General features: G+C 36.7%; 1 protein-coding gene across 1 annotated transcript in view; it reads right to left on the reverse strand.

The window, feature by feature from the left end:
• Positions 1-22,544, reverse strand: part of LOC138715613 (43 kDa receptor-associated protein of the synapse) — a 102,999-nt gene extending 80,455 nt beyond the window's left edge. The window contains exon 1 of the mRNA XM_069848688.1: positions 22,432-22,544. Coding sequence (XP_069704789.1) covers positions 22,432-22,544 — 113 coding nt within the window. The remainder of the gene's footprint in view (positions 1-22,431) is intronic.
• Between the last annotated feature and the right edge of the window lie 1,311 nt (positions 22,545-23,855).

A 23,855-nucleotide genomic window follows, 5' to 3' on the forward strand; every position in this document is an offset into this window, starting at 1 on the left:
ACTGTATCTCCGTACAGTCAGAAGGAAAAGAAAAATAACGTACTGTAGTACATACCTTGCAAGGTTCAGTCCTCGTCATCATTGATGCAATTACCAGCGTTGCAGTAAACGACGATATATTCTCCTAAGTTGTCGAAGCTGAATCATCTTCACCTATCGCTTAAACAGTTTTTGTATCGAGAGAATTTCTGAAGAAAACCTCTAAAATGAGGATCACTCAATTTCTTTAGAGCAATATTTGTACTGAGCATCATGTTGCACGTGTCTTTAGACCCGCACAACTAAATGATGATGATGATGATGATGATGTAGGTGGTTCCTCAGATTTCATTTCAACGCATTTTCTGTGCGATGTACTGTTGCAATGTTTCTCTATAGCCTGAGTTGTTCTGGTTTTTATTTCAATTTTACACACGATATTGTCTTCGTTAATACATAAAATGTCACTCTCATATTTCTTAATTCCATTTCGTATCTCTGAGCGAATTTAACGTTTTGCCATTATGAATGGATCAGCACAGCATATTCAACGCGTACTAAATACTTGAGCAGAATAACACAACTGCACACATTGCGTTGCAATGCTATTATGAACAGATAGGGGTTCCTTCGTTTTGTACGCTGCTGTACTCGCCAGGTACAGAAAAGACGGACGGCGCAGCACGTACCATATACTCTGAGCGTATTCCGAATCTCACCAGTGAGCATTCCGATGGTATCACGGTGTTCCGAATTCCACCGATGACGTCATTGATGCTGCACCGGTGTCGCACCGGTGCCATCAACTTGCAGAGGTGGTGGCAGTCTCCATCAGCCGCAATCAGTGAATCTGATTGGTTCTTGTATAGGGCGGGAATTAGCAGACGAATGACATCGTGCACTGTTGTGTCGTGGCGGTGTGTTCTGCTGTATTGTTTGTAATGAGCACAACGTAAAAACAATATGTTAATGGCTTATGAGCGAACATGTCAACGGACCAGTTATTACTACCGGTTCAAGAAATAAATTGTTTATGCTATCTTTTTTTTTTTTTGAACGAGATGGGAGTACGAAAATTTCGCAAAATTTTGCTAGCGTAGCACAGACAACAACTTGTACAGTCGCCATGACAACCATCGATCCTTCCAGCAGTTTTGTTCCTTATTTCGCTGCAACGTGACGTCAATGATGCCACCAGACCGGTGAGATTCGGAATACGCTGTCTGATACGAAACAACTTCACTTTTCCTTAAGTCATCCCGCATCCACTTTCTAGCTATGTGTCTTGCGCATGAAGTGAAGAGTGCCAAAAAAGTTCTGTTTGTTTCTTAAATGCATTCAAATGCAGCGCAACAGCAGTAGTAGAAATACGCTCAGTGAATATAACATTTTCTAGAGCATCGGTGGTAATTTGATGTGATGGTAGCACGTACGTACGAGATGTGTTTAATTCTATTTTCAAATCTCGTACACTTCAGATATTTTTCAGCCTCCTCTCTTATTACCTTTCCGTCAACAGGGATGCATCCATCAATAATGTGACACGTATTATGACGTCTAGTTTATATGCTTCCATTTTTCTATCAGACTCTATTGTGAAGACTCCCACTACAGTGATATTATTTTTGTTTGCCATGACAACTTTTGGATCATGCAGATACCTCCTTTTTTCTTCTTTCCTTGCCCATTTCATAATGTATTATTTGACATACATGCATTATTATTATTATTATTATTATTATTATTATTATTCGTAGGTTCTTGTGAATTTTATAGCCCTTCATTTCACAGATTCAGTTAACCGAAATCTTCAGCAAACTATATTATATCTACTATGACACACAAGTTTTACTGAAGAATTTACTGATCACATGACATTTACTCAAAGACACAGCCTAATACATTATCATGGATGTGTTGTTAGTGATGTCCAGATATTTGAGAGTCTTCCAAAATGTGCATGTAATTTCACCTTCTATTACGATTAGCCTATAAATATTGTTACATTAGCTATCTTAAAATAGTATAATTTCATGCCCTGAATCATTATGTTTTGTTATTTTAGTTGTGTATGCAGACTGCAAGTTTGATGTATTTAAGATTACTACATTTTATGAAGGAAGCGTACATAAGATTTGCTGATGATACGGCGTTGTTAGCAGAAGAGGAGACGATGTATTATGCTAATGGAGATAAATTACAGCTGTGAGCAGCATAGGATGAAGATAAATGCAAACAAGACGAAGACCATGGTTATAGAAAAAAAAAAGGTGAACGTTCGAATTCGAAATGAGGCAGTAGAGCAAGTGGACAGCTTCAAATACTTGGGGTGTACTATAAGCAGTGACATGAGCTGCTACCAGGAAGTCAAAAGGAGGATAGCAATGGCGAAGGACGCTTTCAATAGAAAAAGGAGCATCTTCTGCGGACCTCTGGAAAATCAACTAAGAAAGAGACTAGCGAAGTGCTTTGTAAGGAGTGTGGCATTGTATGGGACAGAAACATGGACATTACGACGAAGTGAAGAGAAACGAATAGAAGCATCTGAAATGTGGATACGGAGAAGGATGGAGCGTGTGAAGTGGACAGACAGAATAAGAAATGAAGCTGTTGGAAATAGTGGGTGAAGTACGAATGATGCTGAAACTGATCAGGAAGAGGAAAAGGAACTGGTTTGGTCACTGGCCGAAAGACACTGTCTGCTGAAGGAGGCACTGGAAGAAATGGTGAACGGAAAAAGAGTTCGGGGCAGAAGATATCAGATGTTAGACGACATTAAGATATATGGATCATATGCGTAGACAAAGAGGAGGTAAACACTGGACAATGCTGGGTTTGCAGTGAAAAACCTACCTTTGTGCAAAAACTATGAATGAATGAAAAACACATTCTGGCAATTTTGTCCAGAATTGTAATATTTTATCTGTTATTCCATGTACGATATTTATTATTATTATTATTATTATTAATATTATTATTAATAATAATATTATTATTATTAATAATATTATTATTATTAATAATATTATTATTATTAATATTATTATTATTATTATTATTATTACTTACTTACTTACAAATGGCTTTTAAGGAACCCGAAGGTTCATTGCCGCCCTCACATAAGCCCGCCATCGCTCCCTATCCTGTGCAAGATTAATCCAGTCTCTATCATCACACCCCACCTCCCTCAAATCCATTTTAATATTATCCTCTCTTCTACGTCTCGGCCTCCCTAAAGGTCTTTTTCCCTCCGGCCTCCCAACTAACACTCTATATGCATTTCTGGATTCGCCCATACGTGTTACATGCCCTGCCCATCTCAAACATCTGGATTTTAAGTTCCTAATTATGTTAGGTGTAGAATACAATGCGTGCAGTTTTGTGTTATGTAACTTTCTCCATTCTCCTGTAACTTCATCCCGCTTAGCCCCAAATATTTTCCTAAGCACCTTATTCTTAAACACCCTTGACCTATGTTCCTCTCTCAGAGTGAGAGTCCAAGTTTCACAACCATACAGAAGAACCGGTAATATGACTGTTTTATAAATTCTAACTTTAAGATTTTTGGACAGCAGACTGGATGATAAGAGCTTCTCAACCGAATAATAACACGCATTTCCCATATTTATTCTGCTTTTAATTTCCTCCCGAGTGTCATTTATATTTGTTACTGTTGCTCCAAGATATTTGAATTTTTCCACCTCTTCGAAGGATAAATCTCCAATTTTTATAGTTCCATTTCGTACAATATTCTGATCACGAGACATAATCATATACTTTGTCTTTTCGGGATTTACTTCTAAACCGATCGCTTTACTTGCTTCAAGTAAAATTTCCGTGTTTTCCCTAATCGTTTGTGTATTTTCTCCTAACATATTCACGTCATCTGCATAGATAAGAAGCTGATGTAACCCGTTCAATTCCAAACCCTGCCTGTTATCCTGAACTTTCCTAATGGCATATTCTAGAGCGAAGTTAAAAAGTAAAGGTGATAGTGCATCTCCCTGCTTTAGCCCGCAGTGAATTGGAAAAGCATCAGATAGAAACTGACTTATACGGACTCTGCTGTATGTTTCACTGAGACACATTTTAATTAATCGAACTAGTTTCTTGGGAATACCAAATTCAATAAGAATATCATATAATACTTCCCTCTTAACCGAGTCATATGCCTTTTTAAAATCTATGAATAACCTATGTACTGGATCCTTATACTCCCATTTTTTCTCCATTATCTGTCGAATACAAAAAATCTGATCAATAGTCGATCTATTACGCCGAAAACCGCACTGATGATACCCAATAATTTCATTTACGTGCGGAGTTAATCTTCTCAAAAGAATATTGGACAAAATTTTGTACGAATTATTATTATATGAGATAGCCCTCTTGAAGTTTTATGGATTCTGAATAGCGAGTTTGAAAACATCAAGTTGAAATTCATTCATTCATTCATTCATTCATTCATTCATTCATTCATTCATTCATTCATTCATTCATTCATCCATCCATTCATCCATCCATTCATCCATCCATCCATCCATCCATCCATCCAATCACTGCTTGCTAATTATGACTCACAATTTTTTTTAAGAAACTTGAAAGATGATGTACATATTCAAAAGCACAATTTTCTGCATTGTCATAGATGGATCAGATTTTTATGCCTCCTGAGGAACATTGGAAGAGGATATACCTGTTATCGATACGATATTAGCAACATCTGCACTTCAGTTATTCTCCAACGTTAATGCCGTTTAAAAAAACGCTAAACAACTCCATTATCCGATGTACCAAAAAAAAAGAGAGAGAGAGAGAGAGAGAGAATGTTTCTATTTCGTGGACAGATATTCCGTAATGTGAACATTAGGGACCCGCGGTCAAGAGAAGGGTTTGTCTGCCGGCAGTGTGAACATTATTTCCATATTAAAACACGAACACGAACATTTTTTTTTTGTCGTACAAAATTAATTGAATGACAAGCCCCTACAGGATCGGATACAGAGTTCGATAAAAACGTATCACCCGGATTAGCCAATATCCATATTGGAGTTCAATATTTCACACTCGCTGCGTCTAGCTTCTATATACACGTTTTCATCGTCACATAAATTTCTCGTTGCGTGTTTCCTAGCAACCGTCCAAGCAGACAACAGAGAAACGTACTTCAAAGCTAAACGCTCAAAAGACTGGGAGGAAATAGAAGAATTCCCTTACATTCCATGAAAAATATTATGTTAGTTTTCGATAAAAGGGAAACAGAAGCAGAACATAAGCTGATCAGATTATTCATGCCTAATGATTAGAAATCGCAATTTAAGGTTCTGCAAGTTCCGTTGTATGTTCATAAAATGGGAGTTTACTTCATAATAGACTAGCCGTACCCGTGCGCTCTGCTGCACCCGTTAGAAATAAATATAAAGTAATTACATAATTAAAATAGGACGTTTGATCCAGGGAACATTCGTGTTTGATAGAAGGATAAATCGTTTAATATGTTACTTAATTTAAATTGTATTTAAAATATTAAAATGCGATCATTTTGATCCAGACACCACTCATTTGGTCCAATGACAATTCCTTTAACATGTTATTAATTGTTATCACCAATTATTTTTGGAAAAGCGAAAATTAACAGAAAAATTTTGGCTGCAGATTTATTATTATGTTTATATTATATTATATTATATTATATATTACATTATGTAAAAAGTGTGTTGATAACGGATGTACTCGAATTAGAAAGTTTTTAATTTGTTGTGGGAGCTCATGAATCTCAGGAGGAACAGCTTTTACAACAGCGCAACATAATCTGCTTGGCTCAATACCCAATTTTTTTTAATTGCATTTATTGCATATATTTTTAATGTATTTTAACACGATTCAATTGAGCATAGTTAAAATTTGAATTATAAAATAATGGATTGCTAAGCTAACGTACTATTACTGCATACTAAATCAATACACTCTCGTTGTTCGTTAATTCTCTGAGATAAAAATGAATATGTTCATAAACATTATTTTAAGAAATACAGGAAATGAATATACAGAATAACCTATCGAGTTTCCTGTGCATAAGAAGCTATTTTAATCTTACCTGTCCTCAATTCACTCACAAGTTACTGTAATAACATTATAGCATTATGTCCATTCAGAGAAACTACACTTTCCAATGATGAAATAATAATTAATAATACAAATCGGTTAATTTAGCTTCCGATATTACTTCATACAAACACAGAAACATTGTCTGTAGGCTATGTTTCATAGCTTTCGATTGTTGTGTCCAAGGCCCCTTATAGACGAAGTCATTTGTTTTTTATTTCAATACACCGCCTTAGATGGCAGTTATTTTAATTTTAAAACTCATTTATCTCATTAAATATCAGTCCTATCAAAATTTTTCAAAGAATTAAACTTATCAGAAATCATTTTTAAAGAAACGTTTGTTATGTAACATTTTTCACAAAAATCAATAATAAGCGAGATATTTCGATTTATTTAATTCAGGCCCCCTTATAACCCCTCTTTTAAATAACGTATTTTGAATGCCATATAGCCTAAAATCTAAGTTACAACGAACTTAATTTATATTCCAATTTTCATCGAAATCCGTTCAGCCATTATCGCGTGAAAAGGTAACAAACATACAGACAGACAGACAGACATACAAACAAAAATTAAAAAAAAGCGATTTTCGGTTTCAGGATGGTTAATTATACATGTTAACACCAATTATTTTTAGAAAATCGAAAATTACCAGAAAAATTTTGGTTACAGATTTATTATTAGTATAGATTAGGTTGTAGAAAACTAATGATGTTTTGCACAAAGATGACCTTCCCAAATCTTTTATGCGTTTTGTAGCGATTAGTAATTCAGTTATTTTATCGCTTTAAGAATGCTTATTGTCATTTATGCTTCGAAAGTATCTCAAAAGAGTTACCTAATTTATTACGAACCAAATTATCATCATCATCATCATCATCATCATCATCATATTCCAGGCACGAAATTATGCCATCCTTGGCCTGTTTCGGTTCCAGCTATACAGGATCCAATAGACGTTTCTGTGGACGTCCAGGTCGTCGTCCTTGAGGGTGGTATTTTAGCATTTCTTGGGGTGTCCGGCCAGCTTCCATACGAGAAATGTGTTCAAGCCATCTATTCTGTATTCTGTAATTTTTTCTTCTAATGGTTGCATGTTGAGTTCCTGCAGTATGTCCTCGTTCCTCTTGTGGTCCAGAAGTGTGTATCCTGTAGTTCGTCGCAGATATTTCATTTCAGCTGCTCTTAATCTGCTGATATCTCTTTGTTTCAGAACCCAAATTTCGCTTCCATAGAGGAGAGTTGGTAGTGCAAAGGTTTTATATAGCTTTATTCTGGAATGTTTCTGTACTAAACTTGGTTTTAGGGTATGGTTTATCAGTCCTAATATTTGTAAAAATTTGATAAGGAAATGCTGAGGAAATGCAGCATCAGTGCCCGTCCGGGGGCCAAAGTTAGCAGCCCTACCAATGGACTACTCATCGTGAGGCTAGTAACCCGACATGAGGAATATATCTTACTTTCAAGCTCCAACAAAACAAGAATCGAATAGACGACAAAGTTGACGACACTCAGCAAAGAATAACGAACCAAAATACGAGTATGAAAACAAAACAAGAAACAAAACCGAAAAGGGGAATTTTTAAAAGGCACTAAATAATAAAATCTTAGAATTAAGTCCAAGATTTCAGAAACATTAAAACTTCCAAAATTTAAGTTGAAAATGTATTCAAACTTGTTTCACACTTTGCTTTTGAATAGCATACTTGTATAACTTATTTTCGGAAAGCAAAAATCATAGCAATATTTGAGCCCATTTTTAATCTTGTTAATATTTTCTTTGACTATTACACTTTAATACGTCATACTACTTTTGACCAATAAAATGTACGGAAGGACGTATTTGAACCAATAATGGCTGCTTATTATACAATTTTATCATCTCCCTAGCATTTCTTTCTTTGTTTGCCAACATTGTACTTTCAATAATTGTACTTTTTACAATGATTCATGTTTATTTCATCATCCTTAATTAAGATTACATTTTTGAATGGACTGAATTATTTGCAAACTCATGTTATAAAATTATCGTAACAAAAATGGGAGATTAAATACAATATGTGGAGAATATAATCTAAAAATATCAATACAAAAGACAAAAGTAATGGCTTTCAGAGGAAAACATCCAGTTAGAAGTAAAATAATAATAAATAATACTGTTATAGAACAGGTGAGCCATTTTAAATACCTAGGTTGCGATATTACTTATGATTATGATAAGGATGTGAATATTAAAACACAACGCTTCCAGGCTATATGTGGCACAATTGACAAGAATTTAAAGAAGAAAACAAGGAAAGAAACGCAAATAAAATTCTATAAGACAATGGCTATACCGTCTCTCTTATATGGATGTGAAGCATGGACCTTGAAGAAAAATGATATTAATAGAATCCAGTCAGCGGAAATGAAATTTCTCAGAGGAGTAAAAGGATGTACAAGATTGGATAGATATAGAAATGATGACATAAGGAATGGACTAAACCTGCTCCCAATTATAGATAAAATAAAGGAATATAGAATTCGTTGGTCGAATCATTTAAGAAGAATGGATAAGGAACGAATACCGAAACAGGTGTTGGATTATAAACCACAAGGGAGAAGAGATATTGGTCGGCCAAGAACAAGGTGGAAAGTTGAGGACGGAACAGGAGACTCTCCTACTCCATGAAGAGAAAAGGAAAGAAGAAGAAGAAGAAGAAGAAGAAAAATGGGAGATTTCATTATTTCACTACGTGGCTGATGGTCTTATAGGATATAGTCCACAGAAGACATTTTGTAAATAACATTTCCGTTTCTACACACTCATTAAAATCCCACTACGTAGAGAAAAAAAAAAGTTCACTCAATATTTATGCATCAGGAAATTACACTATTCTGTTTTTAATCTGTTTTATGATTTTGGAACTACTCTCAATATTTGAGGCCACGAGATGAGGTAATCTTGTTGATTGCAGCTCCGTTTTAAACGCCATAACAAGATATCTGTTTATAAAAAGCGACGTTTCATCCGTGTTTGCCATTAGTTATTCAGTCGATATGGAAGTATAGATCATACACTTATATGCCGCGAGCAAGGGGGGAGTGTAATATTATTATATGATTGATGAAGGAAAACACAAAATAGCTTTTATCCCTGTTGCAAAAACGTTCAGCTTACGTTAACATTTTTCCAGTCTGTTTTATATGTTCAGCTAGATGCAATTTAATCCTCCCTAATATTGCTCTGATATGATCCGTTGTGTTTCAAGCTGCAATCTTCTGCAATAGAGGCAACAGATCTGCGTCATATTCTCAACAGGAAATGGAGCTTTGTCTACCATTCGTATACAGACTGCAGAAAAGATGTAGGCCTATGTAAACAATTTGTGAGGTAACAGACTGAACCAAGAAGACATAAGTGGAGTTCGTTCAGTACAGTTATATTAACTTTATTTTTCCTCCAACATGACATTCACAAATCAACTAACTAATATTTTATTGTAGCCACCGGCGTAGCTCAGTCGGCTAAGGCGCTTGCCTGCCAATCCGGGGTTGCGCTCGGGAGTGGGTTCGATTCCGCTTTGACTGATAACCTGGTTGGGATTTTTCCGAGGTTTGCCCCAACCGTAAGGCAAATGTCAGGTAATCTATAGCGAATCCTCGGCCTCATGTCCCCAAATATCATCTCGCTATCACCAATCCCATCGACGCTAAATAACTTCGTAATTGATACAGCGTCGTTAAATAACAAAGTAACAAAAAAAAAAAAACTAATATTTGTAACACACTTCAAAAATGGATCTCAAAAATGCTGTAGGCTAAAGAAATAAAAGTGAATATAAAAATTTGCAATAGCCTATATTTATAAATGGAGTACAGTCCCGGACATAGTTTTAGTGCTGACAATCGCATTCATAGTTGTGTGATGATTCCGGAACACTAGAAGAAGCTTCGGGAGTCCACATTTTACAAGACGAGCTTTGGATCCAGTCTTCAAAACGTTTTTCTCCACAAAAAAATATAGGTAGTTTCAATATCTTCAGAGATATTATGGGTTTCTTTCTTCTTCTTTGAGGTTTTTAGGCATCCGCATTTCATCTTCTTTTCGATTGTTTAGGATTAGCTTCTGACATTATTTACATTCTATAAATTACAAACCATTAAATTAAATTAGTAGTGATCAATTGATCAATCTCAGCCCCCCTCGCGTATGTGGTACCTAAGAGGTTACGTCCAATTTTGACTTCCCCTTCAAAATTTTCTAGAGCTCCTTCAGGGGAGCAACGTAACCCGGAGTGAGACTAGTGGCCAACAGGCTTGGAGCTCACATATTTAGTTTTGTACAGCCCCCAACCCCTTGCAAGGACGCGTTTTGCGTACCTTTTAAATTTTCCTCCCAATTCTCCTTCGATTTTTCGATTTTTTTTTTTAAATTAGTACATCTATTATCAGGCAGTACATCTCACTTGTGTCAGAGGAAGAACAATAACAGTTTGTATGTATCTGAAGTCTGTAATACGTAGCTAATCAGCGATGTATGCAATGGAGAGGGAAAGGAACTGGCCATCCTACTCCATTATCTACTGGCCTAGTTCCCTCATAAGTGGTGCCTTGTTGGTATCACTTATGAGGTTCAGATCTGCCTTTGGACAGTTGACTAAACAACAACAAATTATATTACGAAAAAATTTATAAAAAGCACAAAAGATACTGTATGCCCGATAACCTACTACCTGACTCAACAGTGTCCGGCTAAAGATATGAAACCAAGATTATTCTACAATCATCACTTGAAATGTACATTAAATCAAGACATAAAGCATTATGTAGACTATAAATAAATTACCTGTATGAGATATGACATAATATATTATTGTGCGAGATCGTGCGTATTTGCTTGGTTTCCGCACAAAACCAATCCGCGGAAAGTCTAAAATTCCACATTCAGTATTCCCAACCTAACACACATAACAATTTCCCTCTTCTTACCGCTTAAGTGACATATTGATTTTACTGCTTTAGGCTTTTAACATATTATTTTTAGAGACGTTCAATATAGTAATAATTATAAATTGGAATGTATATTATTGTAATGTACCGAAGTACATATGATATTTCCATGCAGATATTCTGCGTCATCATACGATGAAAGAGTAATGGAACGGAGAAAAATTCTCTCCGGCGCCGGGATTTGAACCCGGGTTTTCAGGTCTACGTGCTGACGCTTTATCCACTAAGCCACACCGGATTCCACCCCGGCGTCGGAAGAATCGTCTCAGTTTTAAGTTCCAACTCTTGGGTTCCCTCTAGTGGCCGCCCTCTGCACTACGTCATAGATATCATATGTACTTCGGTACATTACAATAATATACATGATATGCGTAAATCACTTCGTGGTTTAAGACGGCGCTTATTCCGTCGGATCCAGGCCAACTAGTCACTCATTACGAGTGCACCTCAGCACATGTGTGGACTTCGGTCCTAGGTTCACATATCTATGACGTAGTGCAAAGGGCGGCCAGTAGAGGGAACCCAAGAGTTGGAACTTAAAACTGAGACGATTCTTCCGACGCCGGTGTGGAATCTGGTGTGGCCTAGTGGATAAAGCGTCAGCACGTAGAGCTGAAAACACAGAATTTTTCTCCGTTCCATTACTCTTTGATCTTATAAATTGGAAACTTACCACTGCAATTTCACCTAAATTGCACTGTTAATTATTGTTTTTAAATATTTGCAAAAATTAAGTAAACTCTACAACTCCACTAAAGTTACTGCATTCGTGATGCAAGTAACATTAAGGAAGCCGTGAAAAAATCAACAAGATTCCAGAATCCTCATAGACTGGGGGGGGGCGGGAAAGACGGACGTATATCACGGCCTGCTGGAGTATAGTAAACACAGAAAACATTTTAAAGCAACAATGTTGAAGATAGATAATTTTGTTTTGCAAATTTGCCGTCATTGAACAGAAACCAAGATGGAGATTTCATTGCAACTAATTAGAAATTCCTCTTTCAGGTATGTAATAAACGATCTTCGCACAAAATAATGTACGATACACGAGCGGTATGTTTTCTTTCAATTCTCGGAAATTAAAAAAGCTCAACTAGGCCTACGTTTCGCTTTTTCAAACTTTTCCTCGAACATGAAAACTTCAACATACCGCTCTTGTAACGCACATTACTATTGTGTGGGATCGTGCGTATTTGCTTGTTTTCCGCACAGAACCAATACGCGGTAAGTGTGAAATACCACATTCAGTATTCCCAACGTAACACACATAACAATTTCTCTCTTCTTACCGCTTAAGCGCGACATTCATTTTACTGCTTTAGGCTTTTAACATATTCTTTTAGAGACGTTTAACATAGTAATAATTATAAATTGGAAACTTACCACTGCAATTTCACCTAAATTGCAATGTTAATTATTGTTTTTAAATATTTGCAAAAGTTAAGTAAAGTCTACTACTCCACGAAACTTATTGCATTCCTGATACAAGTAACATTAAGGAAGCCGTGAAAAAATCAACAAGATTCCAGATGCGGATGTTATTACTGCAATATGTTATATAAATAATATTGTTAAAATATTAAAATGAAAAATAAATCATTACATAACCTTACCGTTTGTTTTAAGTTCGCATTTATAGACTGGGGGAAAAAAGGACAGACGTATATCACGGCCTGCTGGAGTATAGTAAACACAGAAAACATTTTATAGCAACAATGTTGAAGAAAGACATTTTGGTTTTCCGAAGTTGCCGTCATTAAACAGAAACCAACATGGAGATTTCATTGCAACTAATTAGAAATTCGTCTTTCAGGTATGTAATAAACGATCTTCGCACAAAATAATGTACGATACACGAGCGGTATGTTTGTTTTCATGTTCTCGGAAATTAAAAAAGCTCAACTACGTTTCGCTTTTTCAATCTTTTCCTCGACCATGAAAACGACAACATACCGCTCTTGTAACGTATATTACTATTATAGTATTATTGTTATGTTTATTATTATTATTATTATTATTATTATTATTATTATTATTATTATTATTATTATTATTATTATTATTATTATGCGTCGAAACAAACAGTACTGAAATCATCAATCATCTGCTGTACACGTTTCCCTAACAACGAAGTACACATTAGTTTGACATATTATGAATTCAGTGTTGTGTTGATTTCTGCAATTATGGTTTTCACAACAGAGGAGAAGGTATTAAACTGTCGAGCAATATTTCCCATCATACGGAGTAGGGCGTCAGAATGGGCCGAGCTTGCGTCAAGTTAAAGAGCAGTACCCGGAGCGATTTAACAATTCGGCACCAAATAACACCACAATGTTCGCTGTCGTCGAAAAGTTCCATCGTACGGGATCAGTTTTATGTCGCCTTGAATGTTACAATGATTTATCTTGATTTTCAGAGTTGTTTGTAATTTCATTACTCCGTATGACCGGAAATAATGCTCGACAACAAACACTTTCTCCTCTGTTGTGAGAACGATAATTGCAGAAATCAACACACCACTGAATTGACAATATGTCAAACTATTGTCTATACTGTACTAATAATAAATGTGTAGCCGAAATTTTTCTGGTAATTTTCGATTTTCCAAAAATAATTGGTCCTAACATGTATAATTAACCATCCTGAAACCGAAAATCGTTTTTTTTGAAAATTTTGTTTGTATGTCTGTCTGTCTGTCTGTCTGTATGGATGTTTGTTACCTTTTCACGCGATAATGGCTGAACCGATTTATATGAAAATTGGAATACAAATTAAGTTCGTTGTAACTTAGATTTTAGGCTATATGCCATTCAAAATACTTTATTTAAAAGGGGGGTTATAAGGGGGCTTGAATTAAATAAATCGAAATATCTCCCTTATTATTAACTTTCGTGGACAATGTTACATAACAAAAGTTTCTTTACAAATAATTTCCGATAAGTTTCATTCTACACAAAATTTTGACAGGACTGATATTTAATGAGATAAGTGAGTTTTAAAGTTAAAATAACAACGCCATCTAAGGCGCTGTACTGAAATAAAAACAAATGACTTCATCTATAAGGGGTCTTAGACAACAACAATCGAAAGCTATTAAACATAGCCTATAGAGAATGTTTCTTTGTTTGTATGAAGTAATATCGGAAGCTAATTAATTGTTTAATTATTATTTCACCATTGGAAAGTGTAGTTTCTCTAGATGGACATAATTCTACAATGTTATTACAGTAACTTCTGAAACATATAGCAAGTAATATAAAGCATACACATTAAGACTAAATGATATGTCAATCTTCATTAAACTATGGTTGCATGTAATAAAAATTAAGAAACATGTTAAAGGAATTGTCATTGCACCAAATGAGTGGACTCTGGATCAAAATGATCGCATTTTAATTTTTTTAAACAATTTAATTTAAGTAACATATTAAACGATTTATCCTTCTATCAAACACGAATGTTCCCTGGACCAAATGTAATATTTTAATTATGTAATTAGTTTATATTTATTTCTAACAGGTGCAGCGGAGCGCACGGGTACGGCTAGTATACAATAAATAAATACTTCATTGCTAGGGAAACGTGGACAGGAGATGAGCGATAATTTCAGTACTGTTTGTTTTGGCGCATACTGTATTATTAAGCTTATTATTATTATTATTATTATTATTATTATTATTATTATTATTATTATTGTTATTCTGATGATAAACTCAGGAGCTTGTAATAAAGAAACGAGAAGAGCTCAAAAAGGGGACATTTTTGTAATAACAAAAAACTTGGAAAATCTAAAATCTTACGATAAGGAAGTCGATAACACTGATTTTTTGCGGACTTTGTGTGGTAAAAGTTCATCTAACTCGGAAGATAATCCCAAGGATTTCAGAGTGTTATCTTCGCCCATCCAGAAACCTCGATCTCTCAAAGAAAATGAAGACAGATGTAAAGGGAAGATTTACGTCAAGACATTGCTTGCTCAGCCCCGTGTGACCGCAGTCAGATCAATATCGACTCGGGTGTTGTACAGTTCCATTTAGTAACTGAACGAAAGACAAACAGAGTTTGGGAAGGGGTATTCAGGTCGAACACAAATCTGCTTGATCAGTAATTGCCAGAAGTATAATAAAGAAAATTAATGAGCAAGGACTTTATTTGACAGTAACTTTTATTTATTATTTATTTATTTATTTAACCTGGTAGAGATAAGGCCATCAGGCCTTCTCTTCCCCTCTAACAGGGGATTACAACTACAATATTACGAATACAATTAAAATTATAATTACAATTAATATTAAATTTACAAATACAATAAAAATCAAAGTACTAATAGATTAACTGATCAATAAAAGCTAAACACTTTATTGTCAAAGTTAAGAAGAGAGAAACAATTTTTTCATTAATTAAGTACATATTAAACCTACTCTACGCAGTAATAAAATGCTTTATAAGTTTCCTTTTGAACGCTACTAAATTCCGACAGTCTCTGATGTCACTGGGTAGGGCATTCCACAAGCGTGAGAGCGAGATTGTATATGATGATAATATAATATAATATAATATAATATAATATAATATAATATAATATAATATAATATAATATAATATAATATAATATAATATAATATAATATAATATAATATATTATACGAAATGGAACTATAAAAATTGGAGACATCCTTCGAAGAGATGGAAAAATTCAAATATCTTGGAGCAACATAACAAATATAAATGACACTGGGGAGGAAATTAAACGCAGAATAAATATGGGAAATGCTTGCTATTATTCGGTTGAGAAGCTTTTGTCATCTAGTCTGCTGTCAAAAAATCTGAAAGAATTTATAAAACAATTATACTACCAGTTGTTCTGTATGGTTGTGAAACTTGGACTCTCACTTTGAGAGAGAAACAGAGATTAAGGGTGTTTGAGAATAAAGTTCTTAGGAAAATATTTGGGGCTAAAAGGGATGAAGTTACAGGAGAATGGAGAAAGTTACACAACACAGAACTGCAGGCATTGTATTCTTCACCTGACATAATTAGGAACATTAAATCCAGACGTTTGAGATGGGCAGGGCATGTAGCACGTATGGACGAATCCAGAAATGCATATAGAGTGTTAGTTGGGAGGCCGAAGGGAATAAGACCTTTGGGGAGGCCGAGACGTAGATGGAGGATAATATTAAAATGGATTTGAGGGAGGTGAGATATGATGATAGAGAATGGATTAATCTTGCTCTGGATAGGGACCGATGGGGGGCTTAGGTGAGGGCGGCAATGAACCTCGGGATCCTTAACAGTCATAAGTAAGTATAATATATATAATATATAATTAATATATTATATTATAATGCATATTATTACTATTAGATTAGAAAGAGGACAAAAATATACCCACACACAATTCCAGACATAAAATTGCCTGTTGGTCTGGATGGAAGTCAGTCTGTATGTGGGGAGCAAGTTTCGCACGACAAGCAAAATATACAGGCGCTCTTGTTTACTGCACACGCGCAATATGCTGTATCTGGAAGTTAGTAAAATTAGGCGGACATTTCTTTTTCCTGGTACTGCACTATTAAAGTGAAACAAAGCACGAGGCTTCGATTTACCCAAAAATCGATATCCATGAAAAATTCACTTACTCGTTGTTAATCTCTTAATTTTTCCCTCGTTACCTACTCCCTTGCTGATTTCCATAATTCAGTAGCTCTATCGGGATCGTCCATTAGCTGTTACACCACAATCCGAAACTTGTTCACTGACGAATAAGTAGCAAATCTTGTTTCACCTCATTTCTCAATTAGAATTCATTTACTGTCGTAAATAGTAGAACTGGGAAGAGAATTTCAGCATTTACAGTAACATATTTGTCCAACATAATTTTTAAGAAATAAACGTTTATTTTATTAGTATTCATCAAAACATTTTATCGCTTTCATTCATTAATTTACTATTTCTTTACCTACTATCATCTGTTGCCAACACTCATGATCAGAGACCGGAAGTTTAGGCATTATGAATCATTAAAATAGGCAGGCAAAAAGGCATCATAAATAGCTAAAATACACAATAAAAGACAATTACAAAAACCTTGCACTAGACCAGTGATGTCAAAGCAAGCGCATTTTTCTGACCTTGATGTCGTGCGCTGGCAGTAAGTGCTAAGTATGGAAAGAGGGAGGGTTGTGTATATGAATAAGCAACCTGTTGAATTAAGAAAACAGTGGTGCACAAACTTCAAACGGAATGTGAAATTTTATGTCGTTATTTTTATATGGCTTCTTTCTGTTTAATATTATCTATATTGTCTGTAAAACAAAAGTACTAACACTGATTTCTTAATATTGCACTTGTGTTTTAAATCTTAACATAATAGAGAGGTAAGAAGGGATATTCACTTAAATTCCATAGTAGTATAATATTATACTGTATTAAGTGGATGAAACACATCATTCATAAAGAAAGTGATATTCCAAAGAAAGAGATTGAGTATGACATGATAAGTTGGAATTTATATTGACGGTATCTTTAGCCTTACAAAAGTTATCAATAAACTAATCAAAACAATATTACAGTACAAAGTAAAGTTACCTAGGTACTGTATATGTTTTAAGTGTAACTAATATTACATAACAAAACTCTTATCGCATTACGCTTTTAAGGTGATATTAATTGTGAGCAACTTCCTATTTCAGAATATTAAATTATTTTCTCGAAATCTGCTGAAGCTACAGAGCTGACATTTTTATAACACATGGGCAAGTATCTTTTGCTTTTGATGTTACAGTAGTTGCTTTGTTAATTCATTTCCTTACAAACAATTTCCATGCGAATATTTTCAAAATTTTCTATATGCTATCTTCAGTAATACATATATACGGTATATTAGATTTACGAAAACATTCTGTAAGGCTACTAAATAAATAGGCCTATATCTGAAAAATTCACTTTTCTATACGAAAAGTTGAGAAAACATTTCTTTTGAATAAAAAAATCAAACTTGTGCAAAATGAGCATTAAAATTAAAACTTACATTCTTATAATGCACTTATACTTCTCAGGCAAATCTAAAAATTAACATGGATACAGTTTTAATAAGTTCTCTTCCCTTTATCTATTGAGTCAGTGCTGGCCATCCCTGAATATAGCTCGACCAAGCGGCATAAACCACCTCTTTCGTCTGTCTCTTTCCTTTCCGCTGTAAAGCGCTCAGGCTCTCCTGGGCTCTAAAGCGCGCGCTTGCTCCTGTGGGCATCAATTGACATGTGGTTTATGGCAGCCGCGGCGAAAATGCGACTCACGAGCACATTGTGGCTCGCAGTGCTTTTCTCTCGCTTCCTACCTACAACCCCCACCCTCTCACTCACTGGAGTCAAACTCTGTTCTATTTGTATTTGTCTCTGACCTGCGAGTGGCGTATCGTCGCAATATCTCTCTCGAAACCAAGTACCTCTATAAAAAAACGAAAGTTTCAAGTAGGATGGGAGGATGCATTCTTTTGCTTACAATATGATGAAGATAATAAATGTATGATTTGTTCACAAATATTACTAGGAAAACGGTTGTACTCGTATAACATAAATCGGCATTATAAGTTACTACATGTTACTGATGAAACATTAAAAGGTTAAGTGTTGTTGTTATTATTATTATTAGGCCTATTATTATTATTATAATATTATTTTTATTATTATTATCATCATTATCATCTCTGTACGTCGATTCTTTTACAGCAGATGTACGAATAATGCGGTTAGATTTTCAATTTAAACTCACAGATTTACAATGTGACGTTAAATGAAAGCTAGATGTAAGGACTTGACAGATATTGAACTTTTCAAATCTTTGGAAAAAAATAAATATTTGAAGCTTCGTTCTTTCGCTTGCTCTGTTGAAGCCATGTTCGCTGTAACTTACGTTTGTGAAAAATTATTTTCAACAATGAAAATAGTAAAAATCAAATTTAGATCACGACTGACAGACAAATACCTTCGTGATCAACTACGATTGGCAGTAAGTGACATAATTCCTGATTTTGAAACTTTGTCGCAAAGACATTCTGAAGAAAGTTAATTTTAGGTTGTGATAATGAATCCTGTGTTTTCTTGTTCATTTCTTTCTTCGTTACACATCCTAAACATTAACTTCCCCTTCGGTTGTCCGCCTCCCTCCATAGGTGCTATGCACGTTGCAGCTTACACAGTGGCTCGGCGCACCATGGCCTTTTCGCCAAGGCTGGTTTATGGGATTAATATTTATAGATTTTGGCGATAATGACTACGATAGCAATAAAAGATGATGAGGACAATGACTGTTACAAATGATTGTAATAGAGAAGACCCTGTCATTGGCTGCAGCGTGTTTCCAATTTCGCCTCTAATTCTGAGGCTGTCGTCAATAGAGGTGGAGGTGGGATCTAAACTTTGGCCTCAAGGTCCCATTAAACTACTTGACTATGTACCCGATGCTAATATAATAATGTGGCCATAACAGTTCCAGGGCGCACATCATCCCTATGCACACAGCAGAGCTGCCACTATAGACAAACTGTAACTTGAAACTATGCGACCTTACACAGAAATAAGCTGTGAGAAGCACACACCAGAGGAAATAAAACCAGATGAATCTTATTTTAGTTCAAGCATGTATAGGCCACCGGCGTATCGGCTTTCCTGACGATCCGGAGTTCCACTCGGGCGCGGGTTCGATCACCGCTTGGGTTGAATAACTGGTTGAATTTTTTTCCGAGTTTTCCCAACCGTAAGGCGAATGTCATGTAATCTATGGCGAATCCTCAGCCTCATCTCGTCAAATACCATCGCACTATCACCAATCCCACAGACAAAAAAAAAATCAGTACTGTTTTGGCGTAGTAGACTTATTGACTTTTTTTTTGTATTCTATAGATATTGGAGGAAAAAAATGGGAGTATAAGGGTACAGTACATCAGTTATTCATAGATTTCAAAAAAGGCATATGACTCGGTTAAAAGAGAAGTTTTATATAATATTCTTACTGAATTTGGTCTTCCCAAGAAACTAGTTCGATTAATTAAAATGTATCTCAGTGAAATTTCAGCAGAGTCCGTATAGGTCAGTTTCTATCAGATGCTTTTCCAATTCAATGCGGGCTAAAGCAAGCAGATGCACTATCACCTTTACTTTTTAACTTCGCTCTAGAATATGCCATTAGGAAAGTCCAGGATGACAGAGAAGGTTTGGAATTGAACGGGTTACATCAGCTTCTTGTCTATGCGGATGACGTGAATATGTTAGGAGAAAATCCACAAATGATTAGGGAAAACACGGAAATTTTACTTGAAGCAAGTAAAGCAATTGGTTTGGAAGTAAATCACGAAAAGACAAAGTATGTCATTATGTCTCGTGACCAGAATATAGTACGAAATGGAAATATATAAATTGAAAATTTATCCTTCGAAGAGGTGGAAAATTCAAATATCTTGGAGCAACAGTAACAAATATAAATGATACTCGGGAGGAAATTAACGCAGAATAAATATGGGAAATGCCTGTTATTATTCGGCTGAGAAGCTTTTGTCATCTAGTCTGCTGTCAAACAATCTGAAAGTTAGAATTTATAAAACAGTTATATTACCGGTTGTTCTGTATGGTTGTGAAACTTGGACTCTCAATTTGAGAGAGGAACAGAGATTAAGGGTGTTTGAGAATAAGGTTCTTAGGAAAATATTTGGGGCTAAGAGGGATGAAGTTACAGGAGACTGGAGAAAGTTACACAACGCAGAAGTGCACGCATTGCATTCTTCATCTGACATAATTAGGAACATTAAATGCAGACTTTTGAGATGGGCAGGGCATGTAGCACGTATGGGCGAATCCAGAAATGCATATAGAGTATTAGTTGGGAGACCGGAAGGAAACAACTTTTGGGGAGGCCGAGACGTAGATGGAAGCATAATATATAAATGGATTTGAGGGAGGTGGGATATGATGGTAGAGACTGGATTAATCTTGCACAGGATAGGGACCGATGGCGGGCTTATGTGAGGGCGGTAATGTACCTTCGAGTTCCTTAAAAGCCATTTGTAAGTATGGAGACCGAAATCATTGTGAAATGTGTAACATTCTGGTCCACAACTACCGTATGTACTGAACATGCGTTTGTTCCCATTTGCGCTGTATGTACCTCGATTTTGTGAATTTTCACTTTTGACTCAAATTCACTCTCATTTTTTCTAAATTAACTTGTCCACTGCTGATCAATGCTCAATTGAGATTGTAGCCTGGTTCGTTACAAATAGTTTGACACCAATAAAAAGTAAAAATTGAGGTAATTGAGGATAATTTGATGACTTCAAGGCTCTTTACTCTTGAGCATGAGGTCGAGTGATGCACTGTATTAAACTTGTATTCTCCTATTACACCTAGCACAAGAATGCAGGGGGGGGGGGAAGCAGGGGCAATACGGTTTGAACGCGTGCTGTTGCTGAGACGAAATTGAAGTACAGCACGTAATACAGTAGAACGGGATGACATCGAACAAATGTATCTTTTCGTTTCGCAAACGAATTTTACAACATTTGTTCGGATAAAATTTCTGCACATTTAAAGGATAAAACTAAAATTCTTTCAACCATTTCTTATCATATTACATTATTATCTTAAGTTGACTGAGCATTTTGGGAATAAAATCAATGGCTTTCCCGAAACACGCTGTGGAATGTTTCATATAAAACAATTTTTATATCTAAAAGGAAGCACAAAAACGAGCAAAATTCTATTAAACTTTTTTTGTTTGAAATAATTGAAAGAATAATCCCCTGAAATGAATAGCATCACTTACGATTCAACCTGTAGACTATAGAGTCCTCGTCTTCTGAGCATTAGTACTTCTAACTTAGTGCACGATAACCCTTCACAGTCTGCCTACGAATTATTGCTACGCGGTAGAATAGATAGAAAAATTGTGTTGCCCGCGTTCTGTTGTCTGATAAACGGGCGCCAGGCTTTTATGCTTACAAGTAGTTTCTATTATGTTTGGAGTTTGGTTCGCCCCAGGGAATTATTCCCTGATTGAGATTCTCGAGCCGAATGTAAACAACCCCACAACTTATCTCTTTCACCTCGATCACCGCGGAACATTCTCGGAGAGAGGCTGAGTTGCAGAACGAAGAGGACACCAGAGAAACAGGAAACCTCTTCTAAGCAACAGTGACCTAACCATTGTCTGCGCAGTTTTTTTCTCTTCAGTAGGTACCACAATGATATGACATGATATAATATGATACGATATGATATGACATATGATATGATATGTTTCTCAAACAACTCTTTACATGTAATAATGGACCTCACATTTCTGTAGTACCACCACACTATGGGCCCGCCCTCCTTTATCAATGGCTCGCCTCCTTTATCAGTGGCACCGCCCCCTTTGCCATAGGTTTCGCCCCCTTTGTCATTCGCCCGCCCCTTTATCATTGGCCCCGCTCCCGTTTATCAATGACCCCGACCCTTAGACATCGACCCGCACCTTTGTCTTTGGCCACGCCCACTTTGTCATTGGCACAGCCCCTTCTTCATTGCCCCGCCTCCTTTGCAATTGCTCCCGCCTCCCGCCTCCTTTGCAATTGGCCCCGCCTCCTTTGCAATTGGCCCCGACCCCTTTGCAATCGGCCCCGCCTCCTTTGCAATTGGCTCCGACCCCTTCGCAATTGGCCCCGTCCCTTTATCATTGCCCCCGCCCTCTTTATCAAAGGCCGTCCCCATTAGCCATTCAGCTCGCTCCCTTTGCCTTTGGCCACGCCTCTTTCTCATTGGCCCCAACCCAGTTTGTCAATGACACCGCCCAATGCCATTGGTCGCGCCCACTTTGCCATTGGTACCGCGCTCTTTACAATTGGCCACGACCCCTTTATCAATGGCCCCGCCCCTTTGTCTTTGGCCACGCCCCCTTTTTCAATGGCCCGACTTTGTCTTTGGCCCCACCCACTTACTCATTGCCCCCGCCCCCTCTATTAATGGCCCCCATTGTCTTTGGCCTATAACGGTCAGCGCGTCTGACCGCGAAACCAGGTGGTCCGGGTTCGAATCCCGGTCGGGGCAGGTTACCTGGTTGAGGTTTTTTCCGGGGTTTTCCCTCAACCCAATACGAGCAAATGCTGGGTAACTTTCGGTGCTGGATCCCGGACTCATTTCACCGGCATTATCACCTTCATTTCATTCAGACGCTAAATAAGCTAGATGTTGATACAGCGTCGCAAAATAACCCAATAAAATAAAAAAATAAAAATTGTCTTTGGCCTCCCCACCTTTGTCATTGGCACCGCCCCCTTTTTCAATGCACCGCCCTCTTTGCCATTGGTCCCGCACCCTTTGTCATTGGCCCCGCGCCCTTTATCAATGGTGCCGCTCCCTTAGCAATTTCCCCCGCCCCCTTTGTTAATGCCACGCCCGCTTTGCCATTGGCCCGCCCCCCTTTGTCATTGGCCCCGCCCGCTTTGTCATTGGCTCCGCCCCTTTATCAATGGCCCCAACGCCTTTTGCCCTTAGCCACGCCCCTTCGTCATTGGCCCTGCCCCTTTTGCCAATGGTCCCGCCCCCTTCGCGATTGGAGCCGCCCCTTTATCATCAGTCCCGTGCCCTTCATCAATATAATCCAAACACATTGCGACCAAACTAAATCATGCTTGGCCATCCGCGATTTAACTCAATGCAGAATCAGCTGGCTGGTCTGCACTACACCAGCGATGTGTTGAGATGATGATTTGTTGAAATACCACAAGGAAACCG

The sequence above is a fragment of the Periplaneta americana genome, chromosome 15, assembly GCF_040183065.1.
Source record: "Periplaneta americana isolate PAMFEO1 chromosome 15, P.americana_PAMFEO1_priV1, whole genome shotgun sequence".
Taxonomy (NCBI): domain Eukaryota; kingdom Metazoa; phylum Arthropoda; class Insecta; order Blattodea; family Blattidae; genus Periplaneta; species Periplaneta americana.